This window comes from Heptranchias perlo, chromosome 26 (genome assembly GCF_035084215.1).
Source record: "Heptranchias perlo isolate sHepPer1 chromosome 26, sHepPer1.hap1, whole genome shotgun sequence".
NCBI lineage: Eukaryota > Metazoa > Chordata > Chondrichthyes > Hexanchiformes > Hexanchidae > Heptranchias > Heptranchias perlo.
The window spans coordinates 20,314,129-20,339,302 of NC_090350.1; the positions used below are offsets into that span (position 1 = coordinate 20,314,129).

A 25,174-nucleotide genomic window follows, 5' to 3' on the forward strand; every position below is an offset into this window, starting at 1 on the left:
AATCGTGGATGCTCAAGAGGCCAGAATTGGAGGAGCGCAGAGATCACGAAGGGTTGTAGGGCTGGAGGAGATGGAGACAATCCTGTCTTCACTCTCAACATCCTCACGTGCACTTTTCAGCAGTAGTGATGAGGAATTGAGACCTTGTCCGATTTCCTTTCCCTAACCGGGGGCACGGAGACCAATCACAGCGGTGTTAGTGCTGTACTGGCAAAGACCAGTTCACGCAGCACAGATCGCCATCAAAGCTGGGGGTTTATCAGGGTGGTGCCTATCCCCGCTGAGCCACTGGGGCAGCTGTGATGTTTAAATAATGAGAGTGTATCATATAAAGGAGAAGAGCAACGTCAAAGCCAACTGAAGATTCAGTTTATTTTTCTTTTATTGTGTAAGCATTTTAGGGACACATAAATGAAAACGTAAGTCAGTCAGACAGGACAACTACACTAAGCAGACATTGCATGCTGCTGTTCACAGCTCTCATGTTAAACAATACACAGTACACTCTGACTTACCAGCATCAAAGCTTTTACAATAGTGTTATATATGAACTTTGCTCAAGTGATTAATAATAAAAAAACAACATGCATAACATTCTGTTATATGTAAACTCTCGTGACATGTGGGTCTGGCCCACCGCTCCCAATAGTATTTGGTTACAAAGCACGTGATTAAAAACAGGAAAATATTTTTAAAAGAGCAACAAAGAAAAAACAATGCACACACCAACAACGTTTGGCAATTTTACACATTTTTAGTGGTAACTCCAAGGGAATTTTGATGGGTAGACAAGCTGGAATGTATGAACAATTGCATAGCAACCATCACTGAGGCTGTGTTGTTGGCAGATATTCTACTTTAGTATGCCATACATAAGATTTTAGATACCACTCAAATGGCATAGCTCTGGGTGTTGTCCTCTTATTTACAAGTGTCTGTTCACAATAGATGTTTCTTCTTATAATTCTCAATCCCTGTTAATGAGAACTAACTGAAGTGGATGGTATGGGGTGGGGGGGTGTTCTTGCCAAGTCTGTCATCTTAGAAGAGCATTAGCTTTGAATCTGTTGAGCTGCTGGAAGGATTCAGGTGGGAAGGAACCCACTGGATATCTATCCTTTACTAGCAGCTCTAATCCATGTCATAAACAGGGCTTCATATTTACAGTAAGGTTTAAGGCTGAAGCCAGTCACACAGCAGGGAAGTTTGTATCTGCAATCCTTTAATCCACCTACTTTTGAGCAGTTGAAACGTAACTTATTCAATGACTTTACAGAGTGGACTTTCACCAAAACTTGACAGCTTATCTTGTATAAATAGTGAAGTACTAATTCTCACTGCGCTCAATAAAATGGATGTTCAATATTGGCAGCAGAACAAATACTGTGGCTAAAATAAATGGGAAAAAAACCCTAGTTTTTGTTTTCAAATGGTATCTTTGGAATTGTTGACAATTAAAACTGAACCATAATTTTTATCACACATCACTGCAGTTCTGCTTGTAGAGATTTCCAAATACGCCCTGTGTAAGTCAGTCAATCAAAAGTAAAGTGTTAATGAGACTCGCTGATAGTAATGTCTTTGGTCAACTCATAATAACTGTTACTCCCACAAAGCACCCTACCTCTCTCAGACTATGGTCTAGACATGGGTGGAAAAACATAACTGCGCCTATTTCAATATTGTGTGAAATACAAGATTCCAAGCACAGCTTGTACTCTAAATTTAAAATCTGTTCCAAACAGCTTGAGACTTTCCATATAAGGTGCAAAACACCCTCTGTCTCTTTTTATTGTTACTTGGTTTATCAATGCAACGCCAAGTGCAACCACGCATTTCTGACCTGCTTGAAGCCATTGAGCCATTCCATGTCTCTCAGTCAAACGAGTGGTGAACTCTGGCTTAGATCAGATGTATTTTCTGTAAATACTGACAGGTGTAATGAGCCAGGCTCCATTTTCCATTGCAGTTATAACAAGTAGCCCAAATTAGTTAGCACAGTGCTGCACAATGGGTGAGGGGTGTTCCACCTGAGCAGTTATTTCAATATCACAACAGGGATTAGGGAAGAGATCAAGCGAGCAAAAATCAAGTGACTCATTAATTGATCCTTAGACCAGGGAAACTGCGCAATTAAATTGGGCAACTTGTTTTATATAGGCCAAGGATTGTACTCACCCACTACATAGCCATTTTTTAGTGTCATTTACTACAGTCCCAATCTATTCTGTGCCATTCTACTAAGCACTGCAGTAAGAACATGAAATGGTGCCTTATTAGTGAATGAGTTAATGTAGATTCTGATTGATCTGTGGTTAATTAACTAGAGTAAATGTGCCTGATTCTGAAAATTTACTTAATGATCAGTCAGATACCTGACTAGTGGGATGCAGTGACCCTGATGCGAAGGACTATGATAGTTAAAGTGGAGCTAACTGCACTAGTTGATGAATAACAGATATAATCGTATGCTTTTTTGTAGCGTAGCAGAAGAATTAAGGTTGTCCTTTCCACAAGATAGGTTTGGATAAAGACGACTTTTCAGCCATTTGCTCTCATCCTTTCAGAATACCAACCCTACTGTCTTTCTATTGCAACACCTAGTTGTTTCTTAAATGAGTCTAATGTTGGGTCTTCAACCATTCTCCTGACAATCCATTCCAAATGTTGATCACCCTTCTTGTAAAGAAATACTTCCTGATATCTGTCCTAAATTTCTATCTCATACCCCAAAACAATGCCCTCTTGTTCTGCTGCCCCTGAAAGTATCTTTTTTTTAATTCATTCATGGGATGTGGGCATCGCTGGCAAGGCCAGCATTTATGGCCCACCCCTAATTGCCCTTGAGAAGGTGGTGGTGAGCTGCCTTCTTGAACCGCTGCAGTCCGTGCGTAACAAGATTGTACAACTGAGTGGCTTGCTAGGCCATTTCAGAGGGCAATTAAGAATCAACCACATTGCTGTGGGTCTGGAGTCACATATAGGCTGGATCAAGTAAGGACAGCAGGTTTCCTTCCCTAAAGGACATTAATGAACCAGATGGGTTTTTATGACAATCCGGTAGTTTCATGGCCACCATTACTGATACTAGCTTTTTATTCCAGATTTTATTTAATTAATTGAATTTAAATTCCCCAGCTGCCGTGGCGGGATTTGAACTCATGACTCTGAATTATTAGTCCAGTAACATAACCACTATGTTACCGTACCCTAATCTGAATGATATGTGACACCTGTACTGTCACAAGTCTCCTCAGAGATCGACACACCAACCCATGCGGCCATGTCTATGATGTGATTCTCACAGTGTTCCAGTACAACCACTCTTGGCTTTCACCAAATGGAAAAATGCCTCCTGCCAAGTTCAGAGCCATGTGGCAGAATCAAGGCCAGAACTTGTTCAGAAGTCAATGACCTCATTGTTCATTGAACCAACTGGAAAGGATACCTTGGCTAGAAAAATAATAACTCTAAAGTACTCCCCTCACCTGTCCTCTCCTAAAGGTAGTGTTTCATAATGTAAAAATGTTTTGGGAGACTTCCAGTACCTCATCAAATTACTATTCTTCACGTGACCCTGGACAGTGAGTACCTGTGAGCTATGGGGGGTCGGGGGGGGGGGGAGAGGGGGGCAGGGAATAGGGAGGTGGGGGATTACTGCCAAGCCAAATTGTATCTTCAGTTGATATCCACACACATGTACTTCCACAAGCAATCACTAGCTAGTGATCAGTACCAAGATCCCTGGCTGTTTTTTTCACTCCCTAGTCCAGCAATGCTGAGGCCAATTGTAACATCCTAGCATGACCCTGACTAAGACCAGCAAATTCAGCACAGATCAGGGATCAAACCTGGGTCCTTCCCATCCGAATGGCTCAGTATCATCCCAACTTGGGTGGAGGCGCAGGGTGAAATCAATAGAAAGGGAAATTGGGAGGGGTGTATAACTTGCAGCCGATCTGCTACCACCCATTTTGCGCCCCCACCCAAGTTGAATTTTAGCCCCTATGTGTTTACTTATTGAACCATCAGGAAAGCTTTGTTACTGATGAGTCATTTTAGATGCATTATATAAAAGTGTGAGTTTAATTCTATTGAATAAATAACAACAGAATTGGCCACTTCGAAGCCCCAATTAATGTGAACGGGAATAAAAATAAGTTGGCTGTTGTTCTTGTTGCCTAGAGAGTTGCTACGCATTACTGGTAAGGTGGAAAGTCATAGGGGAGAGGACCTAAGACGTTAACTCTTGTTTCTCTCTCCACAGATGCTGCCTGTCCTGCTGAGTATTTCCAACATTTTCTATTAATTCTTTATTGTACAGGTTTATCAATGTATAAAATGTCAGTCGGAAAGTGTAAAAAATAGATTTTCGCTGAGATACAAACTGTGCTTTAAATGGCCTAATGCTGCATTGGTGCAATTTAGGTGTACAAAAATATATGAAGAGTGGAACTGGTGTCAGCAATCGATTCATAAGTCACTGTTACATTCACGGCAAAGAACGTCATCCTTCTCTGGGAAAAATCCCTTTCCGACCAACGAGGCCGAGCATCGCGAGCAGGTGAAGCAGCTCTGGTGCCACTGGCGATCTTCAAAGGAAATGTATTTACCGCCTCCAAAACCTTTAGAGAAAGAACAGGGTTTTTAGAAACAGTCACCTGACAGTAGTGTGCCTCAAGCAAACTGCAAAGTTGCTCTGTAAATTCCAACTTAGTGTTTGAAGTACATCGGCAAGCTCCGTTCAATAACAGTGCTCAACAACACTTGCAGTGCCAGGTTCAGCAAATCTGTGCAACCCGATGACCTGCCCGTATTTGAGAACTTCTTGTGGGATAGAATGAGAAGTCAATGCAGCCATTACTTCCGATAGCAAATGTGGGAGACTGCCTGATTACAAAAGTCGCCGGCAATTAGTTTGTCCTAAGCATGTATACTGGGCATGACAAACTCATTCTCCAGAAAAATTATAGGATATAAACTATAAGATGTACAGGCATGATGGGCTGAATGGCCTCCTTCTGTGCTGTAAGATTCTATGATAAGCTCTACACCATCATTGAGATTTTCTTCCTTTAAAGTGAAATTGGTCTGTTTCCAAGTCCATTGACCACTATTCAGAAAATCCATGGAGCCAAGTAACAGGATTGCCCAGGTCACAAAGACTTGAACAGATACAAATTGTGGCCAACTTACAGAGCCTGTTCCCCCATCCCACCCCCCTCCGTTGCCAACTTTCCCCCTGCTCTTTTGAAGGTGCAGACTCATAATCCTTGGGTGCCAATATCTCTCAGGTTACCTTGTCCAAATGGCCATTCTTCATGCTTGAGCCTAGTCAGCGAGTGCCAGCAGGGGTTTACGATCAGGACAGCTGGGGAGGGGGTTATCAGAGCCGAGTCTAATGCTCAAATGCGTGCACTTTTCAGCAGGAGTCAGTGGAGAGAGATCAGGAGCGGGAACCCTGGCTGATTTTTCTCCACCCTTGCCCGAGAACACCAAGGTCCTTACTGCTTCCCTGACTGAGTTCAGCTAACTCAGCACAGACTGGGGATCAAGCCTGTGGCTTTCCTGCTTTGTATATTTCAGCAGCACACTAGGCCTTATATTTACTCAACCTGGGTTTTCTATTTTTTTAAAAATTTTCTTTGTATTTTTCTGTCAGAAAACATCTGGCTTCAATTGAGTGAAGCAGTGAAATCAGCCATCTTGCAAAATGCAAAGATCAAATAATGGATCTCAAGAATTTGTTCAACTCACTGGAATTTTGCAACCTTTTAGGAAATTTTTATTTTGATTAGTGCTCATTCTGACTTTTTTAATGTTTCAACCCTTAAAGCTCTTCCCGCCTCATCATATTCCCAGCAGGGAGTGCGTACATCTACATCAGGCAGAGAGTAGTTAAAGTCACTTAAATAGAGGATTATGCTCAGTTTCAAATACTAGAGCACATTAAAAAATAGGCTTCCTGTTTAATCATAATTCATGCATCTCACATAACTGCAATACTTAGGTATCCTATGAAAGGTTTGTTGGTGGGCCCACAAATTTACTGTGTATGCACTAGCACTGTTGTTGTTAATCAAGGAGGCATAAATTAGGACACAGATTAATTTAGAAAGCTTTGTATTTGCAGATCAAAAGGCCCCGTAGAGCTGCTCGTCAGCATTCCAGTACTCACTGCTGATGCTATTACCGTTGTTAAGAGCCCTTTATTATTATTAATTTAAGAGATACCGCTGTGTATACCTTACGACATTATCACAAAATATTTGATCCCCGAGAAGCTTTTCATCAAAGCTTCAGCTCCAGTATTTTGGCACTGCACTAAGGAAAACATTGTGATATTTATCTTTCTGATTTCTGCCACATGAAATCCTTTCAAGTATGACAGAAGTATTTCTGATATTCCTGTGAATATGGCAGAATGTGCCTGGAGGTGAAGTTTATAACAGTAGTGAACCTTTTGTCTCAGTTGGGAGTCTTTTTTCACTAAAACGTCAGATATCAGAAAAATCGCTTTCTGGTAAAAGCAAAGGATTAGTGGAATCATTAAAAAAAATTGCTTCACACAAAGGGCCAGAGCTTATGGTAATTTACAGACAAACATTAAAGCACCAAAATATGATGATTTTGCTCTTGCATGTGTTTTGCTCTCTTACGTTCCCAACAGCCTGTGTTTTCCCTTTCAGCCACGAGCTCTAGGCCTCAGGCTTCTCCCTATTCAATGGACAAAGGGTATTCATCTGCCAGGTGGATTGGTCCTGCTTGTTTTTCTCCTCCCCAGAGACGGAATCCTTCTGTAATGTGATTGACTCCATATACAAGCCTAGCTCAGAGCCACAGTAAGTACAGCTAATGAGGGCAACCAAGTTCAAATAACGTGCATGGCTGGGTTTCAAACCTGGGCCTGCTGGAAGTTTTTGGTTTGGATGGTGCAGTAGTTTCCAAGGCCGGAGCAATAGAATGAAAGTCTCCTCTGCCTAGTGGCTTTAAAGACCTCCAAAAAAATGTGTGCCCACAGCACAAAGCTACCCAAGGCAAACTGGTCAGTCTGAATCATACACAGGAAATGGAAATGTCGCACTAGTACAGTAGAGAGTGCTCTCTCTGTGGTTACATTGTTGTAATGGAGCAGAGGATAATGTTCCACTTCCCAGGACTGCCATACCTCACTTGAATAAGCACAAAAATTATAAATTTAAGAAACTTGTCTCACCTGATTGGGAATCTAACACTTTACTGCTAAAACCACTGGGCTGCTGTCAGAATATGACATTTCAATGTTTTTCATTATTTTCTACAGACTTGCGTTATGTCAGTATATTGAAGTAAAATGTTTAGTGCACAAACTGTCATGGGGATTAATTAATGGCAGGCTCAAAACAAACCTCACACTGGAACACAAAATACCTGAGCCCTCCACAGAAATACATGCTTATATTGCATGTTCGTGAGGTGGAAATGCCCGATAATTGGCTGACGTCCAGTGCCTGACATGCAATACAATCCCAATCTAATTGCGAATTGGGCAGAAGCAGATGCAGTGTTTGGCCGGATGCCAGGTTCTGTCTGGGACTGTGCGCATCCCTGATTTTAATCGCTCCACCATTGGCGGCCATGCCTTCAGCTGCCTAGGCCCTAAGCTCTGGAATTCTCTCCCTAAACCTCTCCACCTCTCTTGCCTCCTTTATGTTGCTCCTTAAAACCTACCTCTTTGACCAAGCTTTTGGTCATCTGTTCTAATATCTCCTTATGTGGCTCGGTGTCAATTTTTTCTGAATATACTCCTGTGAAGTGCCTTGGGACTTTTTACTACGTTAAAGGCGCTATATAAATGCAAGTTGTTGTTGTCTGCATCATGCAAAACAGCACAACCCTCAGTTTAAAGCACAGGAGCTCATTTTATGTCAGACCAGAATGTGTTAAGAGTCTGTGCAACCTCATAATATTGGTGGTTGATGATATAGTGGGATTTACACATAAATTACAACACCGAAACAGGCCATTCAGCCCAACCAGTCCATGTTCGTGTTTGTCCCCAACACGAGTAGTCGCCCTAATTTCATGTACCTGCCCTGTTCCCACATATATTTATCCTCCTTTCCTTCAATCATATATCTTAACTATTCTTAAATGTTGACACGATCTCTGCTTCAGTCATTAACTCCGATAGTGCATTTCACAGCTTTACAATCCTCTGTGTAAAAAGCGTTTCTCCAGCTCTGTCCTAAATCTTTCACATTTAATCTTAGATTTATGTCCCTTCATTCTAGCCTCCTCAATCACTGGAAACGATCTGTTTCTTTCTACTCTATCCCTTCATAATCTTAAGCACCTCTATCAAATCATATCATGATCTCTGTTCTAATGAAAACAGCCCCAATTTTTCAACACTTTCTTCATATTTATGTTTCCTCATGCCAGGCAGCATTCTTGTGAATCTGCACTCATCCCTCTCGATTGCCTCGACATCCTTCCTGCTGTGTGGAGCCCAAAATTGCTCGCAGTACTCCAACTGTGATCTTACTAATGTTTTGTATAGAGTCACCATTACATCTCAACGTTTATTTTCTGTATCTCTTGCATTCCATTAGGTTTTTTTTTACTGCCTTATCCACTTGAGGTGCCACTTTTTATGTCTTTCGAACCTGAACCCCCAAACCCTTCTGCTCTTTCACATCATCCAGCTTTCCCCTGTTCAAATATTACTTCTTTTTTAAACAAAATGTACCCTTGCTGACAGTGAATTATACCTACCACATTTTTGCTCATTCCGCCATCTTATAAATATTCCCTTCCAGCTTCCTTTGCTCCACAGAATTATTTACTTTGCCTCCTATTTTAGTATTGTGTGCAAATTTGGCCACCACTCCCTGTAGCCCTGTATCTGAATCATTGAACAGTGAAGTGGTCCCAGAGCAGAATCCATTGGGACACTGCTACCCACTTCCAATCACTCTGAGAAACTGCCCTTAATTTCTAACCGGTTTCCTCCTTTCTAACCATTTGTTAATCCAGTTTGCTCCCCTTCCCCTAATTCCATGCCCCTTAATCTTCTCCAATTGTCTCCTGGTGGTATCTTACCAATGGCTTTCTGAAAGCCCGTGTACACCACATGCACTGCATTTTCCCAATCCACCATTTCGGTCACCTCAATGAACTCTTATCAAGTATAATCTTCCTTTTTTAAATCTGTGTTGGCTGCTTCTGATTACTTTTTCTTCATCTAGACATTTAGTAATTTCATCTTTAATTAAAGGTTTCAAAATTTTCCCGACCAAAGATGTTAAACCAACAGGCCTGTACTTATCTCCGTTAATACTGCCACCGTTTATGAATATGATTGTTACATTGGCCACTCTCCAGTCTTCCAGCACACATCCACTCTCAATAGTACCCAGAAATATAAATTTTAGAGCTGCCACTATTTCTTCCCTCATTTCCCTCACACGATCGTTGGGTGTATCCCATCTGGTCCCTGTACTTTTGTCGTCCTTTAGCTTAACTAATTCCTCCAATACTTTCCTTTTACTTCAGCTCTTCCCCAATATTATTTTCTTTTGTAAATAGTGAAGCAAAGTGCTTGTTAAGTATCTACCAATTTTTGCTTATCCTCTACTAACTCGCAATCCTCTCCTCTCAGTGGTTCAACCTCACATCTGACCATTCTCTTTTTACTGATATTATTTGTAGAATACTTTACTGTTCTTTTTAAATTATTTTTCAGATTCTCTCATACTCCCTCCTTGCTTTATTTATCACTTTCTTAACCTTTTTCCTTATTTTCCCATGTTCCCTCCTATTTTTATCATTTGTACATGTAAGGATTTTTTTTAAAAAAGTAAAACTTGCTCAAGTTTAGGGTCAGGGTCAGAATCAGCTCAGGCTGACCTGAAGTAAATATAATGTCTGCTGCTTTATACCAAAAGCTCTGTGGTTTTACGACACACAATATTAGACTGATTGTCATGCATTGGGTTTTCCTTTCCTGCAGGTACTAGGAGATTTGCATTCGATATTTATACCATCCTGATGATAAATGCACCCAGGCAAGTCTGTGGACTCTGCTTGGAATGAGTAACTGGGCACTGGCCTTTGGGAGAGAATTAACTGTAAATCCACAGCTCTGGCATAAACAGTACTCCAACTATCAGAAGCCTCATGCCTAAGAGGCCGTGATGCACAATGTTATTTAAAGTCTTAGCCTCTTATTTCATAAAACAAACTTCTAAGAGGAGACACAATGCAATAATTATAAAGCTATTCTAATCCATTCCTTTCTTGCAATTACATTTCAGAGTTGCGAGTTTTTGTACTCTTTAACTAGCAGATATCCCTTAAGGGTTAATTCAGTGATCTTGTGCTTCCAGCAGGGAAGCTGCACTCAAAAGGAGCTTGGGCCAGAGACAGGGCTACAACACTGTAACCTCGATTCTTCATCCCGCGATCCATCTGAGCATAGCTCTCCATTGGGATTGCAGAATTAGCCATTTAGTTCAGGGCAGGAATTAATTATTCTACATTACAACAGTGACTATGCTTCAAAAGTACTTCATTGGCTGTGAAGTGCTTTCGGACATCCTGAGGTCATGAAAAGCGTTATATAAATATAAGCCTTTCTTTCAGAAAGATTGATTTTGCATTTATATAGCATCTTTCACGAACTCAGGACATCCCGAAGTACATTACAGCCAATGAAGTACTTTTGAAGTGTAGTCACTGTTGTAATGAAGGAAATGCAGCAGCCAATTTGCGAACAGTAAGGTCCCACAAACAGCAATGAGGAAATGACCAGATAATCTGTTTTTAGTGACGTTAGTTGAGGGATAAATATTGGCCAGGACACCAGGGAGAGGTCCCTTGCTCTTCTTTGAATAGTGCCATGAGATCTTTTATGTCCACCCGAGAGGGCAGACGGGGCTTTGGTTTAATATCTTATCCGAAAGACGGCACCTCCGACAGTGCAGCATTCCCTCAGTACTGCACTGAAGTATCAGCCCAGATGACATGCTCAAGACTCTGGAGTGCGACTTGAATCAACGACCTTCTGACTCAGAGGCGAGAGTGCTACGACTGAGCCAAGGCTGACACCTTGTCGGTACAGATTATTGCGCCAATCAGGTCTTGCTTAATAGGCCCTGGAGTCTGAGTAAAAAGTAATAAACTTACTTAATTATAAATAACTTGGACTGGTAGCAAACTACAGTGAGGGCTGTGTGATTCTGCCAACACCTCTGATGTATGGGTAAAGCTTAAGTGTACTGAATGCGAGACCACTGAGCTCTCCCACTGAATCGAGAGTCATTTTTCATCATGATACAATCTTAACTCTAAATAAGTGGAATTAGAATTGGAGCAGTCTGTAATGTAGCACGAGGCACATTTTTATGAGAAACACTTTGCAGAAATTCTAGCACTGTTGCAAGATAATGGGATCATTCCCAGTTTCAGTTAGATTGGCAGACAGCCAGGAGAGCATTGTTAGAAAAGGTTGAGATACACCGCTGTTTACCTGTGATGGGCTTGGCACAGGCTGCGCATTTCTTGGCGTACAAGTTCCCAAAACACTTGAGGCAGTACGGAGAATCCTCCCGGGAGGTGAAGTGCTGGCCAGCCAGCTGAGTCTTGCACCCGTTGCAGACAAAGCATTCCTTGTGATAAGGCTCATCGTGATAAGTAACACCTCCTTTGGTCAAGGCCTGCAGATTCATTCAGAAGAGATTTTTAGAATTATCACTGCATCAGATTAATTTGTCACTAGATTTCTACATAAGGATATTCAGCAGTCTGTAAAAGCTTGAGAAACTCTCAGGTACAAAATAATTTTAAAAGGCCATTCAACTGGTGGCAATCGGAGAGACTGTGAGTAGATTAGCTATTGGTATCTTCATGCTTTTATGATATATAACTGCAGTGGTAAAACAAGTCCTCTTAAAACGAAGGGCTCTCAGGAATTAACACTTGCTGACTATCAACAGTATATTGAGCTGAACTAGCAGGCTGTGCAGAGTGGTAGGAGAAAAACACTTGAGAGATGCAATAGTTAGCTTTCTATAACAGTTCAGTGCTGATTGTATTGGTGGGAAACAGTCACAAGAATATGAGAAAAAGTTATTTGGTTCCTCAAGCCTAGTCCACTCTTCCCACCACATAAGCCACACAGATGTTGCCTTATCATAGTCTCTACTCAACTCACCTAATTCAAGGGAAACAACCAAACTGAGGTAATCCTCGAAGAAGAAAGTTATTGACTAGTTCCATGACTTAGCGGCCCCACTCCAGGTTGAGTTCCATCCATACAAATTTCCAAATCCTAAAGCTACAAGGTCCCAATTCAACCCTAACTGACAATATGCAGTTAGATAACATTGAACAAGTCTACTCATTGCTCTATTATTCTGTTGTGCTAATAGTGAGAAATAAGGAGGCTTGAACCATCTGTAAGCAGTAAATGTACCAGGGAAGTTACACTAAACCTTTATAAATCACTGGCTAGGCCTCAGCTAGAGTATTGTGTTCAATTCTGAGCACCACATTTTAGGAAGGATGTCAAGGCCTTAGAGAGGGTGCAGAGGAGATTTACTAGAATGGTACCAGGGATGAGGGACTTCAGTTATATGGAGAGACCAGAGAAGCTGGGATTGTTCTCCTTAGGGCAGAAAAGGTTAAGGGGAAATTTAATAGAGGCGTTCAAAATTATGAAAGGTTTTGATAGGGTAAATAAGGAGAAACTCTTTCCACTGAGGGCAGGAGGGTTGGTAACCAGAGGATTTAAAATAATTGGCAAGAGAACCAGAGGGGAGATGAGGAGATATTTTTGTTTTACACAGCAAGTTGTTATAGTCTGGAATGCATTGCCTGAAAGGGTGGCAGCAGCAGATTTAATAGTAACTTTCACAAGCGAATTGAATATATACTTGAAAAGGAAACATTTTCAGGGCTATGGTGAAAGAGCAGAGGAGTAGGACTATTTGAATAGCTCTTTCAAAGCGCCAGCACAGGCACGATGGGCTGAATGGCCTCCTTCTGTGCTGTATGACTCAATGATTCTATGTACCCCTCAACTTTCAAGGGGCTTTTTCAAATCTGTCAGATGAAATGATTCTCCCTCTGATGTAAATGCTGGCAGTAACACTTCATTATTGAACAGGCAGAGTAATGAGTCACTGAATGCTGAGATTTTTAATCCCTCTCCTGATTAGCATTAATTTTACAGATGAAGAAATAGAAGAGATTTGAGCTGCTCAATAAAATTATTAAAACTGCAAGACTCCTCTTGGCGATAGTTTGTACATGTGTTTAAATAACAGCCCAAGGGTGAACATTTCCCTTGTTGCAACCCAGATTCCATTCAGCTACACAATTGTACTTCCTGCCCCTTCATAAAGCTGGGAGGTGACTTAAAATGGCATACACCATAGATACATAGGGTACGCCCATCACTAGCTCCAGAGTGAAAGCACATTCAGTGCCCAAAAGGCGTAAGCAGTGCGCTAGAATATTCTCAAATCAAGGCTCGGTCATTACCTTCTTGCAGCGAAAACATCGCGGGGCAAAGTGGTTCTCATAGCAAGGCACACAGTAAATCTCGTTCTTATCAGGAACAAAGGCCTTCGATCCTATTGGCTGCTCACAGGTGTGACAAACAAAGCAGCCTTCGTGCCAGGTGCTGCTATTGTATTCAAGCTTACGGGTACCTGGGAGAGACAGAAACGTTACTCACCATCACAAAGAATAACTCATTTGGAACACACAGCAATGCAACACCACTGGGTTGACTGGGTAATACAGTCGCTGGACCAAGATATACTGAATAGCATCATGGAACGAGTGTCTTATCAATGACTCAGATTTTCTCTTCAGCTCCTGGGCGCAAGAGCTCAACAGGGCGGAAGCGGTTATCACAAATTTGGGCACAAGCTGCTCCTAATGTGCCATCCATTAATATCTGTGTTGAGTTAAAGGGTGTGTATACAGTACGGAACTTAATGAATTAGATTAGATTTTGGAAACTTGTGCTTGTGCTATTAATATAGTACATGCATCATTCCCTCACTGGGTGGCTGAGAGAGCCAACTATGCCCAGGCCTCTTTGTTTTGTTCCCCGTTCCAGTTTCCCTGCCTCATCTCCTGAAGGTGTTGAGCTATGCTGGGATATGGTTCCATGGACATAGGGTGTCCTTTGATACCTCACCCAAACAGCAATTTTTCATGTATGAGCCTAGAGCAAGAGTGAATATTGGCAGGATAGTCATATATACTGTGGGGTATCGCAGCTGAATTCATCCCTGTTCTCAGCCAAAGTTCCCACGCATGTACTTTCCAGCATGTACAAGAAGGCAACTAGAAGCATCAGCTGGCTGATACTTCCCTCCCTAGCCAAGGAGCAGTGAGGGTCATTGTATTTCTATTGCCACCGTGCTTCCTGAAATCATCTAACAGTGCAGACATAGCATTAAACTAGAGGTCTTCCTGTTCTTCATATCTCAGTTCTATACTGGGTGGTGCTCTTTCCAACTGAACCAAGAGGAGACCAAATCAGACTGCTGTTTATGCCCTGGGGAGGGGGAGAGAAATTGCAATCAATATGAGGTGGGTCATCCTCCAATTTTTCCACTTCTGGTGTTTCCGGGAAAGCCGTGAGATTGGTAATTGTGAGAAATAATGAGTTTCAGGGTTGACAATGAGTTCCAGCTGTTACCTCACCTGTGTGAAGCCTTATCGCAATTGGCTTGCTCACAGGTTCTATATCTTTCATACTAAAGGAATTATCAAAAAGAACCAATGACAACCTAGTGCAGGGAAGGTACCCAGCCTCACTGTTTACATTCATTTTCCTCTGGGTAATTCTGACGAACGTCATTTATAAAGTCAAAACTCCAATACCAGACTAAATAATAATTTACTCGGCTCTTTGATCAACACAAAGCATTGCCTGGAATTTCTGTGAAGCTTCTCCTGATCATCCGCCATAACGTGGCCGTTTCTTCAGGGTTTCCGATGATCTTCCGCCAAAGTTGTGGAGGGAGATCGGTAGAACCCAGCTCCAAAATCATTTCTTTTTCTCATATAATGGACTTGTACTGATGGGTCCTGCATAAAGGTACCAGGACAGACTGCATTGGTACCGGCCGGTCCCCACTGAAGATCCGATCAAGCAGATCGCCTTGCAGTGAAGGAATTATATTTCACAATTTGCTATTAACTGATCAGAATGAGTCAGTCAGCAGGACTCCAAAACAATAATACTAATGTAAATTTTCTGTTGCCCAATCTTACAGGCTTCTTATTGCAACAGAACTGAAATGTTTCCGATGGTTGTTATTCTTAACTGGCTATAATTTTAGGAGATTATTGGAACAGCCTAAATCATGCAGCTGGTTAATGTGTGCAATTTGGCCTGTAGACACATGTAAATATGTAAATCTAGGGGACAGCAAAATGATCCAACAGGGCTGAGAAAACAGGTCCATACAGAAAACAATTCAGGAATTTCACTTTCTGTTTTCTTAGCAGGTCAGCACTCTGATTCTTTCTCTTTCCTTAAAATCTTAATTATGAATATTTTATGAATAAGGTGCAAAGTTACATTATCACTTTACTTAATTGAAGAGAAATGGTCCAACAGACTACTCCAGCAGAAGCAGGGAAGGGCAATAAAATGTTTGACAAATGAGACTAAAGGGCACATACCAGGCATGACAACCTTGTCACAAGCAATACATTTTGAGGAGTATTCACTGCAGTAGCAATCATTGCATAGCAGCTCTTCTTCCTGACATGTAAATGGCTCATCTGCCAGAGACCTGTCACATCGATAACACCTGAAGCAATGCTCATGGTAATGGCGGTCCTCGTAGAACAACTCCTGAGCAAAAGAATCAAAAAGGAGATTAAGGCGATACTTAGCAACAAGTAGGAAGGTAGCTTTTCAAGATCACAGTTCAATTGCATAACTGATTCAGAGGGTTCAATGTTATCTTTCAGATGCGAATGAATCATTGTTGTGAAGAAAGTATTTGCATTTCTATATTGCCTTTCATGTCCTTAGAATATCTCAAAATGCTTCACAGCAAATGAATTACTCTTTAAGTGTGGTAACTGCTGTTTTGTAGGCAAACACGTCAGCCAATTTGAGTACAACAAGATCCCACAAGTAACAATGAGATGACTGAACAGTTAATCTATTTTGGAGTGTTGGTTGATGCATGAATTTTGGTCAAAACACTGGGAGAACAGCTCAGATAGAGAGACTTTCTGTCTATAGTGACCAGCAGGCATTAGATTCACCAATCAAAACGCAAGGCTATCAACAGCAAACGTGCTTACCCATCATAATCATGTAAAGGATTGTTGTCCATCATCACTGTATTTTATTTGAGCTCCAATTTTCTCTGTTCATCTCCTTAAGGTGATGACTTATACTAGAATGTGGTTCCATCTGGTACCTTGCCCAAATGGTTATGTTGCATGTTTGAACTGGAGTGGGACATATTGCAGCCCAGCCCAACCTATTCTTTTCACAGGACATCGAGCAGGAGCAGGCGCCCCGGACAAGTTTTCCCCTCACTAATGCAGGGGCACAGAGAGCACTTGTACTGCTGCCTTGACTGAAATCAGTTAGTTCAATATAGATGGGACATTGAAACTGGGAACCTTCTGGTGTGTATGCCTCAGTTCCATGCTGAGCAGCAAATTTACCAACTACATGACCAGAGGACTTCCTACTAACCTGGCATTCTTGTCTCAATGACCCCCTTGATGACACTCACATCAAAGTTAATCTCAAGTATTACATGACAACATGCCAAACATGTTCACAATAACGTACAACTAAACAAACAAAAAGCTTCATGCCTGGATTTTGAAAGCCACTGCGCAACAGAACGTTCCCATGTAACCAACATCTTTTAGAACACATCTGTGCACTTCCATTGAAACTAACTGTGGCATTTCCATTGAAACTAATTGGAGCATTAGAGAGCAGGAAGCGACATCATTCCCTGTGCTGATTGCCTCCTCACTCTCCTGGTGTTTGAAATGGGAGGAGAGGCTGAAAGAAGGGTCTCTCTTCTCAGTGAGTTAAAAGGCCATCTGAGTTCATTAGAAGTAGAAATGTTGAAGATAAATTATACCTTTTACAAAAAAAAATTCTGTACAATTCAAATATTGACAAATATGCATTCAAATAAATCTTGTCCTGACAGTTCATGACTTCAAGCAGAGTCCAGGTGCATTTCATTCTGCTCAGTCACTAAGCTTCAATCTACCCTTGATCTCAAACTGTCGGTTAACACTATAACTCACTGTAGTACCTAAACTGTGTACCACAAGTCATTGTGTATGTATATATAGAAGGGAGAAAGAAACTTGGAGCAAAAATTAAATTCAGTATGAATTGAAAATAATCCTGTGCATAACTACAATGGACGAGCCAGCTTGCTGTTGACAGCTTTGCAGGGTGTTGATGTAACTGATGTCCACCGGTCACCAATGCCTAGCGGCCACCAACGCCCAGTGGTCACCGTTGACTGATAGCCTATACAGGTAGCTTTCATCAAGAAGAGAAGGATTTTGTAGAAAATATTTGATTATTCATTGAGAAATCCCATAGGCCGCTGCACAACATTCTCACTGTGGTTCTGTCTCAAAACATTCTGATACATTTACTATTCTAATGACACTGTTTGGTCCTGTTTCCACTGAAATTATTGGAAGGGGAGCAGATGGTGCCTTTATTGCAGTTGCATAGAGTGGATGTAACCTCCAACAAATGAGAGCATTGCAAATCTTTGAGTAAGGTATCCAAAGATGTTAAAACAGAGCCCAGAATTTTTGAAAGTAGCTCATTATTTGCAAAAAAGTAAAAAGAATTTATGGTGGACAAAATGGTGCTGTGGAACCATTCTTTTTAAGCAACAGAAGTATTCATTGGCTTCAGAAGCCAAACAACCATTGTAGAGACTTGCTGAGATCAGTAAGATGTGACCTCTGGAGTGAAGCTTCTTCTCCATTTGGACCCTATATCACACAAGTGGACTGTACTGTCTAGCACAGATCCTTTTCTCTAGTCACTTTTCAACACCTGGGGAGATGGTATGAAATTCAGTTGTGTATAGCATTGATACAGTACAAGCTTCAGTCACTCCAATGAATGTCTAGGTCCATTAGGAAACCCTCTTTTGTAATAAATGTATTTGGCTGTGAAGCATAGGATCTACTCAGCTCCACCCACTAATCTCATTGCGCTCACATTCTGTTTGCTGAGCAACAACATTTTTTTAGTATTCCGTCTCATGTTGCTGGCAAGGCCGGCATTTATTGCCCATCCCTAATTAATTACTTGCACAATAATCTTCAACAGATCATGCACATTTATGGATCACCATGAATAGAGATATATAAAACATCCTTTCCAGTTCTAACTACAGCTCAGGTACTAAGGGCACTGCCTGAGCAGTGTAGGATGTATCAAAGGTGTATGTGTGCATGCGCAAATAAAATTGAATTTATAACTGGTTATTAAAAGGTGGAAGATATAAAAAATGCAACTGAGAGCTTAAAATTTCAATACAGTCATTCAGAGTCCTTCATTCCACTTGCACATCCTAAGCTATACAAAGCAGGAAGGTCCCGGGTTCAATCCCTGGCCTGTACTGTGTTAACTGATTCCACCTGGGAGGACAAAAGGACCATTACAAGGAGAGGGAAAAGAAAGCAGCCAGGATTTCCTACTCCATTGAGCCAATGTTCATGTGTGGATGTCAGGCTCACCTGTGATGCCTCCTATGGTCAAATAACCTGGTACCATTCATCATCTAGGCTCACTCACGTAGAATGGCCACCTGGGCATGACTGCCAGCAGTGAACCAAACCCCAATATGAATTAGCGCCTCCAGGAGAGCAGAGAGAATGGGGTGCAGGGGTGGGAACCACATGAGAAAAATCTTCCTTTTAAACACAAGGAAAAAATACTTGTTTTGAAACTTCCAAATAAAGAAAGGTCTCTTCATGTTGACATTGCTGGTTTCCCACATATTTCACGCAGTGGAAGCTGATATGCTGACAGCATCGCCCGATGATAAAATGCCACTGATGACCTCTCTGAAGTAGTTAATGGGCGAAGTCAGGTAAGTGGAAAATATTCACTTTCAGACTTGTTTTCATTGCAGAGATGAACTGATAAGAAGCAAATTGATGTTAGTAATTCAGTAACGGAGGAATGTTCCGTGCATTAAATACAAATGGTCTTCGAAGTCTTGACTTTTGCTTTAAAATAAATACTTCAAAAAAGGTTGCCTGGCATCGTACCAACAAAATGAAACACTCCTCAAGGGAAACTAGGAAAATGAGCCACGCTCCCAAAATCCTCTCACGAAACAAATGATGTTGCAAAATGTTTGGGAAAGCTTTCAAAAAGCAGCATTTGAAGAAAAGAACTGAACATACAGACATGCACTGCCAATGTAAACGCAAAACCATTTGTTTATTGGAAGCTTTGAGCAGTGCAGGGTTGTTTTAATGAACGAATACGTAAATCTCAAAATGATTAACTACCTGACTGTACAAAGCTAAGATTAAGATATACAATCGTACTCCGTGCTATGATAGTGTACTCACAGAATGCAAATATGGGGAAGCTAATAAAACATTATTTACCGGGGTGACGTTAATATTCACAGAATGGGCAGTGCTCAGGATTTGTTTATTTTCTACAGGAGCTAACTTCTTATCAGAGGTAATCATTTATTAATTTTTGAGGAAATGCAATAAAGGCATGTTAAACCTATTGATTTCTGAAAGTGGCAAGTACACTGTCCTAAGACCCATATACACATAGAAATAGAAGTTACAACGCGGAAACAGGATATTCGGCAAAACAAGTCCATGTTGGCGTTTACCGTCCCTGCATCCCAAGTTTTGAAAGCATTCCAAACTCTTCAGGACGATGAGGCCGAGGAAACACCGTGGACAGGATGGGTTAGAAATTCGTTTGAGCCCATTTTTGGGCCCATATATGGTGCTGTGTAGGCCCCAACCAAAAGGACCGAGGCTGGCCTGAAATTGGGCCTTGAGCCTCATTAACATTTTACGTGCGAGCTGCCATCATCTGTCGCGCCTCCACAGGAAGCTCGCCTAGTTGAACAGCATGAATGTTGGGCTGTTTGGCTCACCGGCAGCGACCCGGAGGTAAGTCCTGGGAGGAGGGGTTGGAGTGGGCAGAGCAGATTGGGGGGCGGTGCGATCATGACGACTCTGGAGGTGTGGGAGCACTCCTGCTCCTCCTGGCTCCACAGGAAAGTGTTTGTAAAAATTGGCTTTCCTTGGCAGCTACTGAAGAATCCTGAATGGGGAAGGCCCATACAGTGGGCGGAATAGGAGCCAGTCCCAGCTCCAAAAGCAATGGCACAATGGAGCAGGGTGGGGCGAGTGAAAGATGCACCTGCTCTCCCCGTCTTTGAAACTTTTCTTCAGAGCCAGAGAGAGGTGGAAACCAAGTGGAAATGGGTTCAGTCCCAAATGGCTGCCCCTTCACCCTCACTGCATCAGATTTCCAGCTCTCCAAAAGTGCACAGTTGCTAGGATCCATTTTCTAAAGGACCTCAGTAGCACAGGGGACAGTGGGTGATAAATGAAAGAGAAAAAGGACAGATAGATATTGTTATTTTCTAAGGAACAAAGTCTGATTTGAGAAATGCCACTTACCAAGTTTGGAGAAAATCCAATGGAACTTGATGTTCGTGAAGTGACAAGTTATAAAGAAAGAAAGATTTGCATTTATATAGCACCTTTCACAACCTCAGGTCATCCCAAAGCACTTTCCAGCCAATGAATTACTTTTGAAATGTAGTCACTGTTGCAATGTAGGAAATATGGCAGCCAATTTGCACACAGCAAGGTCCCACAAACAACAATGTATTAATGACCAGATTATCTGTTTTAGTGATGTTGGTTGAGGGATAAATATTGTCCTGGGATCTTTTATGTTCACCTGAGAGGGCAGATGGGGTCTCAGTTTAAGGTCTCATCTAAAAGATAGCACCTCCGACAGTCCAGCACTCCCTCAGTACTGCACTGGAGTGTCAGCCTAGATTTTGTGCTCAAGTCACTGGAGCGGGACTTGAACCCACAACCTTCTGACTCAAGAGGCAAGACTGCCACCAACTGAGCCAAGGCTGACATGTTATGAGACATGGAAATAATGCACAGATTTTGCTCAGCATTTAGCTTCTAAAAGTTATTGAGGTGGCATGTTAACGGCTGAGATGGGAGGACATGCACACAGATCAGTAACATAACTTGACTGTCTTTAGAGCTAAAGGACGGTTTCTAGCTCGCGATAGATTGAAGTCCAAGATGTGTATTTCTTCAACATTTGTGGCTCAGTTTTGACTAACTGCATAGTGCTACTCACATCACAAAAATACAATTTTGGTTGTTGAGACAGAACAATACAATAATGGTAAAATTAAGTAATACATTTTATGCACATCTGAGTCACAGTATTTACCCTCGCTTCGTGTCCAATCAACTCTTTGCATTCATCACATGTATTTGCAAACAGGGTGTCATAACACGGGATGCAGTAGGGACTGTCTTCGGACAGGATGTACTTCCTGCCGTACAGAGATTCTTTGCAGTTATCACAATCAAAGCGGTCACTCATCTTCAATGGATAGCAGTCACTGTGAAGAGAAATGAGGAAAAGCCTTTATTCAGACATTGATAGACAAGTGCGGCGTGCAATTAATGGCATTTGTTTATTTCAAGTGAATTTCTTTTCATGAAAATAATGCTGCTTTGAAGGAGTTGGTAAGAGTTGTGGAAGAGCGAGTGGAAATAACGCTACACATTTCCCCTCTCTACCTGTGAGGAAGTGCCACAGATGAATTGGGGATTCCAAAGGGTGGGATATGGAAGCCGTGGACCTGCTGCTGTCTTATGTTAATTACTGGTCCATTCCCCTCCCCCAACACTTTTTTTTCCTGAAGACAGCGACTCATGCTAGGTTATAATTCCACAGGCATGGGCAGCTCGCTGGGCCATCGCCACAGTGGCCATTCATCATATGTGAATGTAGACTGTGAGCATTGGCAGGCTATTCAAACATCAAGGCAGCACAGAGGAGCCTGGCCTTGTACTTTCCTGATGCCCATGCATGAACTTTTCGACAAGAATCTGGATAAGAATAAGGAGCAGAAACCCTGGCTTTTTCACCTCCCTAAGGCAGCAGCAATGAGGCCAACTGGAGTGGCAGACCCGCTGCTCCAGTCAACATCCGTCAACTCAAATGAACCAGAGATCAAACCTTGGGCCTTGCTGGTTAAGTACTAGCTCAGTACCACAAGGCAACAGAGCCTTCGTTTACTGAGCCAACAGGGCAACTGCTAATTGTTATTCTTAACAGGTCAGAACAAGCATTGTCTTTTTACATGTATAGTTTTGCTTCTTATTTTATACTAGTATACTCTGTGTGTGTGTGAGACAACTAACCACCAGTGCTAAGTTTCAGAGAATAGAATGAAGAAGCTGGGAAGAACAATTCAGAGGCACTGGTCGTACTAAGAAGCTGAGAAAATGAAACACATGAACAGGATTGGTGAGGATGCCCGACAGGACTTCAAATCTCATTGCAGCAATGGACTTAAAGTATATCGCTACTTTTAAAAATCAATTCACAGGGGAGTGGATGCGTCACTGTTCCACTGACTGTTGATAATTCTGCAAACATAAAACTTGTAATAAACACACAAAAGTGCAAAACGGTAATCTGGAAACCGATTTCCGTACATCTTCCTGATTATGAATCCCTATTGACTTGGGATGACCTGAAAGTGAATCCCATCACTGTTACCGTATATGTTAAGGTCTTACTTGATAAACCATTAATAGGCTAAAGTTGAGTTGAATACAATTTCACCAATGCAGCTAATCATGAAAAAAGAATCAGCGTTATTTTACAACTTATGATTAAAGCCAAACACCACTTTACTCTCTGAAGATTATCTTTTGGAACTTTTAATATACACACTACTCCTGCAAGTTTTTACTGTTGAAGCAGAATTCTACAGGATACAAAACTACTGTGCACAATGCTCCCCAATTCATGGTGTTCTTAAAGAAAACAAGTTGCGATTTAGTTACCTTATATTGTTACCAGATTGCTTAAATCAGTATGAGAAAATGTAAAGAAAATAAGGTTAGGACTCACAAGAAGCGATTCCAACAAGTATCCACAGCTACGAACAGGATTAGTACTGACAGGCTAAGGGTACACAGCACTCTACATTTCTCCCACACCAAATGCCTCAGTTAACAGACTCGTTTAGGCAGGAAGATGACTTATCACAAGAATATGTAACACATGGGCTATTAAGGCTGCATGCTACTAATTTGAATCTCCATCTCACTCCGTCCATGCAAACCCCTGCAGCTCACTGATGGGAATAACGAAAGGTGCATCAGTGCTGACAGATAGATTAAAAACTGAAAAAGCAAAGCTGCCTGTATTAAACTGTCAGTTAAATAAAGCATGAAAACAGCTGAAAGCCAAGAGCATCAGCATTCGAATACCTCGAATACTGTTAACAGTAGCCTGATAAGATAAGATAAGCTTCTCTTCTCTGCCCTGCTCCGACCTCAAATGTAACATGCATTATTTACAGCCCTTTTATTAGTGAAGAAAGCATCCGCCTAATAGCACAACTGCTTATTAGCAATAGTCATTTCACACACTTCCAAGGATCACTTCATGTCGAAGGTTCTACTGCACATCACAAAACACACAAGGTATTTGCATTTTTATTACTTTGTGCATCAGTTAATTCTGTAATGATGCAGTAAAGTTGGGTAATATGCTCTCACATGTACACTGTTGTGCAACTGTTCACTGAGTGTAACATTGAACGTTTTGATTCACAGAAGGAATTAAGCCTGTAATAACTTGTCACTTTGAATGTGCTCCATTCCATTCACCACTCTGTGGCTGAAAACCATTCCTTGATTAATTGATTGCTGATTGATTGCATCTAGTTAATGAAACTTATAAGTGTCTGATTTCAGCTCTGTATTAGATCCTACTGAGCTTTATGCTGCCATTGTACCAAGAGGCTGGAGTAAGCCTTTGGTTTATTGGTAGCATTCCAAGTTAGATATTATAGGGTTCAAAACCCCACTCCAGACAGTCCTGGTGAATGGAGACCATTGCTCTGGCTCTGAATTCTGAGTTGACATCCAGTGGGATACTTGTGTCCGGTGGGTGTGGCTGGCCCTCGCTCACCATACGGGTAGTGGGAGCCCATAAAACTCTCTTGCCATACAAGACTAGCCACCCTATCGGCTGGTATAAAGATGGTTTTGGTCATGGAACGAGCATTTATGTCATGGTCTATCAGCCTGCAAATCCTTCTGCTACTTCTTTATTATTCTCTAAGGGAAGAGCGTGAAGATAAGACAACATCCAATATACATTTTTTTCTGGTCAGCTGTGTGCCTAACACACATTAAAATACATTACCATATCTGACCAAGCTATAAGAGAAATTTCACACAGGCAGAGTTCTTGTTTGCCTGATTATGAAGTATACATTATCTTCCTGTAGCGTCACACCCCACTTACCCCTAAGTCCAGAGATCTTAGGAGCAAGTTGGCAAAGATAAAGCTTAGGAACCCCTACGTGTGTACAGGGCATTAACAGCTAATATCATGAAGCCTGCCAGCACAAAGCACTGATAAACTTTATATTGCTTGTTTGCCATGGGCATTACTCTTATGGGCTTTGGTTTGCAGTGATATCTGGAGGTAGTGTGGGAAGAGTTCCATCCCCCAGTGACAAGTCTGCCCCACTGGGTTCTGTTTTGGAGCCAGGCTGATTTGTCTATCATCAAAAGCGCCATGGATCTGTAGATCAACCAGGCTCAGGTATCAGATTACCGAGCCTGCAAAAGAGGATTCGCTTGGTTCCAGACTTCCATCACCAGGCATGTCATCTTGGAGCTACTTCGATGCCATAGACACCCCAATTACCTTCACCACCAAGAAGAATAGTCAGTAGGTGGTCAATACTAATAGACACAGTGGCTGCAGTGTTAATTTCAACCAGGCAGCACCTCATTTATACTGCCTGGTTCGAGTTGCTATTTTCCTGTCCAAGTGAAATCCCTACACATGTCT

General features: G+C 41.7%; 1 protein-coding gene across 3 annotated transcripts in view; it reads right to left on the reverse strand.

Annotated features, from left to right (window-relative positions):
• Nucleotides 1-364: 364 nt before the first annotated feature.
• Nucleotides 365-25,174, reverse strand: part of fhl3a (four and a half LIM domains 3a) — an 87,976-nt gene continuing 63,166 nt past the window's right edge. For 2 of the 3 annotated variants that reach the window (XM_068006477.1, XM_068006476.1), the window contains 5 exons: nucleotides 21,512-21,686; nucleotides 15,694-15,868; nucleotides 13,528-13,697; nucleotides 11,513-11,699; nucleotides 365-4,625 (listed from right to left, as the gene is read on the reverse strand). In XM_068006477.1, coding sequence (XP_067862578.1) covers nucleotides 4,474-4,625; nucleotides 11,513-11,699; nucleotides 13,528-13,697; nucleotides 15,694-15,868; nucleotides 21,512-21,667 — 840 coding nt within the window. In that variant the 5' untranslated portion in view covers nucleotides 21,668-21,686 and the 3' untranslated portion in view covers nucleotides 365-4,473. Of the gene's footprint in view, nucleotides 4,626-11,512; nucleotides 11,700-13,527; nucleotides 13,698-15,693; nucleotides 15,869-21,511; nucleotides 21,687-23,212; nucleotides 23,397-25,174 lie in introns of those variants that run through there. The other variant, XM_068006478.1, reaches the window with a different exon arrangement.